The 2,768-nt window shown below is 57.3% G+C and overlaps 1 protein-coding gene across 1 annotated transcript; it reads left to right on the top strand.

Moving 5' to 3' along the window:
• Positions 1–303: 303 nt before the first annotated feature.
• POSPLADRAFT_1162600 (hypothetical protein) lies at positions 304–1,585 on the top strand (the record flags this gene model as incomplete). Its single annotated transcript, XM_024487739.1, has 9 exons — positions 304–348; positions 399–462; positions 517–612; positions 713–806; positions 866–947; positions 1,002–1,096; positions 1,149–1,274; positions 1,326–1,378; positions 1,437–1,585. The coding sequence occupies 9 exons, from the start codon at positions 304–306 to the stop codon at positions 1,583–1,585; spliced, it is 804 nt and encodes a 267-aa protein (XP_024332669.1).
• Between the last annotated feature and the right edge of the window lie 1,183 nt (positions 1,586–2,768).

Raw genomic sequence — 2,768 nt, 5'->3', positions numbered from 1 at the left:
AGCGAGCTTGAGGCGAGGGCAGCGCATTCGATCGCGAGCGGGCGCAGGGCGTTCGAACGTGCGGGCGCCTTTCCATTGCATGGCGAGCTCCTGATCGAGAATCGAGATCTCTCTTTACGGCGACGTGCGTCAACTCCCCGGGCCATGTAGAGCTGCCGTTCCTGGCTTCTACACTGTCTCGCACCCTCTCTGCAAAGGCTTTGCCAGCGGATGCCTTTGCATAACGTCACTTTGAACGATGGCAACAAGGCGCGTTCAAACCCGTCAGCCACCCACGGATTGACCTTCACGACCATGTATTAGATGCCGCAGATCGCGTTTGGTACCGGCTCAAAGTGGAAGGGACAGGTACGGCGTCCAAATTTCATGGCTCTGCAGCCCCTGACCCATCTGCTTAGGATGTCACGGACTATGTCACGAACGCCATAGAGACCGGCTTCTCTCACATAGACACTGCACAGTGTGAGTGCTCCCCGGTCAGGCTGCAGCGTATTGGGCTTTGCTTACAAAGCACAGTCTATGCCAACGAGGAGAGTGTCGCGGCCGCTATCCGTGAGACTGGACTTGACCGCTCCGACGTGTTCATCACGACAAAGTGGTCGAGCCAGGCAGGTGTGCGGGATTCGCTCGAGAGAAGCTTGGCCAAGGCGAGTTGGAATACCCAAGCTCAGCATACCTATCTCATCAAGGCAACAGCTTGAGCTCAAACAAGTCGACCTGTATCTGATTCACAACCCCGCCCTCGTGAAGGACTATGAGTCTGACTGGCGCGACTTTGAAGCAGTCAGGGAGGCCGGGTTGACCAAGTACGCTCGTTGCGCATCTAATAAAATTCATACCAAACACATTGTGCCATCCCCGGTAGGAGCATCGGTGTTAGCAATTTCAATCTAGAGCAAATGCAGAAGCTCTGGAAGATAGCCAAGGTCAAGCCTGCCGCGAACCAGGTTCATCTCTCCGCACATCTCCCTCGATGGCTGCTAAGCAAACTCGGCTGACAGATCCAATTCCACCCCTACAACTACGCGGTAAATAAGGACCTGCTCGCGTTCTGCCAGCAGCACGGTGTTGTCGTCGAGGCCTACAGTAGTCTGAGGTCAGAAACTATCGTCAAAGCCTGTTATAGATGCTGACCACCACTCGTGCAGTCCGATCACAAGATACCCGGGCGGTCCAGTAGACAGGCCAGTCAATGCCGCGGCAAAGAGACTCGGTGCGACCCCCACCCAGGTCATTCTCTCCTGGGTCAAAGCCAAGGGCGTGGTCATTGTCACGTAAGCCGCGGGCATCGACGCTCTTTCTCAAGCGCTGAGTACGTCCTTCAGCACGAGCTCCAGTCGGGAACACATGCAAGAATACCTCGATGTCGGCGATCTGCGTGAGTTGATCGCAGCGTGTTACGTTGACTCCCCGGAAGCTCACGCCATGCCTGACAGCCGCATTGACCGAGGACGAGATTGCCGCTATCGATGCTGCAGGGGCTCGAGGGCCGCCATCGTCTGCCCACCGCCGCATTAGGGACGCAGCCATCCTCCTTTCCACCACAGCGCTTCTAGGCTGGAGGCTGTACCGGTTCCTTCACTGAGAGGGGGCGTGTATCGTGATCCAAGCCGGGTCTAGGTCTGCAGGCTCGTAGCAGCTTATGCTACACAGGGCAAATGCGCATTTACCCCTGTGATTGTTGTATGCAAACGCGCGAGTCCATTTGTATGCCTGTTCCTGCGCACATGCTGTCATTGGCCACCGTCGGCGCGTCTCCCCGAGAACGTCAGCCTCCCAGTGGCTATCCCTATGTGTTTGGTACTTGTATCTGAATATATAACACTGCGGATTATATGCCCGAGTGAACGACCGCGATGACATGACAAAGCAACAGCGCCCGCGGGGTATATGTACAACGACAGATGGCGAAGGCACGGGTGATGGCCGGTTCCCACGGAAATGGGTCCAGGATCTGTGCTATATTGGCGAACGCTGGCCCATAAGCGTGCGAGAAGTGACCGGATGAAATTCGAGAGATAGGCCAAGTGCAGGGCAATAGAGCACAGTGGAGAGTGGGGTGATAAAGCACAGTGCAGGGCGATAGAGCGCAGTGGAGTGCAGTAAGTAAATATATTGCATAGTCTACTACAGCCTCGTTCATACATATCCCGGGCCCTGTGCGTCGAGCCCGTCTTGCCCATCGCGCCCGTCGTCGAAGCCGCCGCCGCCGTCTCCCGCTCAGTCCTTCCACTGTCTGCCGCTGAACAGAATATCTGCAGAAGTGCCTGCGACTACAGCTCTGCGGTCCCCGGTCTGCTCGAAAGTCTCCTGGGCAGACAGACGCACCAACCGGGACGTCAAGGTGACATTTCGCCTGTGCGCGAGTGTGTCATCCCGCCGTCTCCCGCGCGCGCTAACGACAACCGATACTGGCCAAACCCGGTCAGCTGTTGACGCGATGGTCACCACCGGAGACAGCGAGATAGCCCGCCGCCCGCACGCTGTATACATACCCGCAATGCCATGTCCTTTTTGTGCTGCGTACTGTGGATGCAGTGCACCAAATCGAGGGACCGCGGCTGCATCCTCCCGCCCGCTCCTATTGCAGTGACTAGCACCATCCACATCATCGCGGTGGGATGACTAGCGGCGGCATGCATAGACCAGATCCCCCCGCCGCTAGGATGTGCGACCGGCGTAATCGACAGCTACCGACAATGCGCTCTCGTTGCCACTCCGGATGTGGGGGCAGTCGTGTAGATGCCAGATTGTCGGGTGCGCGCACG

Source organism: Postia placenta (genome assembly GCF_002117355.1).
Source record: "Postia placenta MAD-698-R-SB12 unplaced genomic scaffold POSPLAscaffold_244, whole genome shotgun sequence".
NCBI lineage: Eukaryota > Fungi > Basidiomycota > Agaricomycetes > Polyporales > Adustoporiaceae > Rhodonia > Rhodonia placenta.
This window is presented reverse-complemented; position numbering and strand designations above follow the sequence as displayed.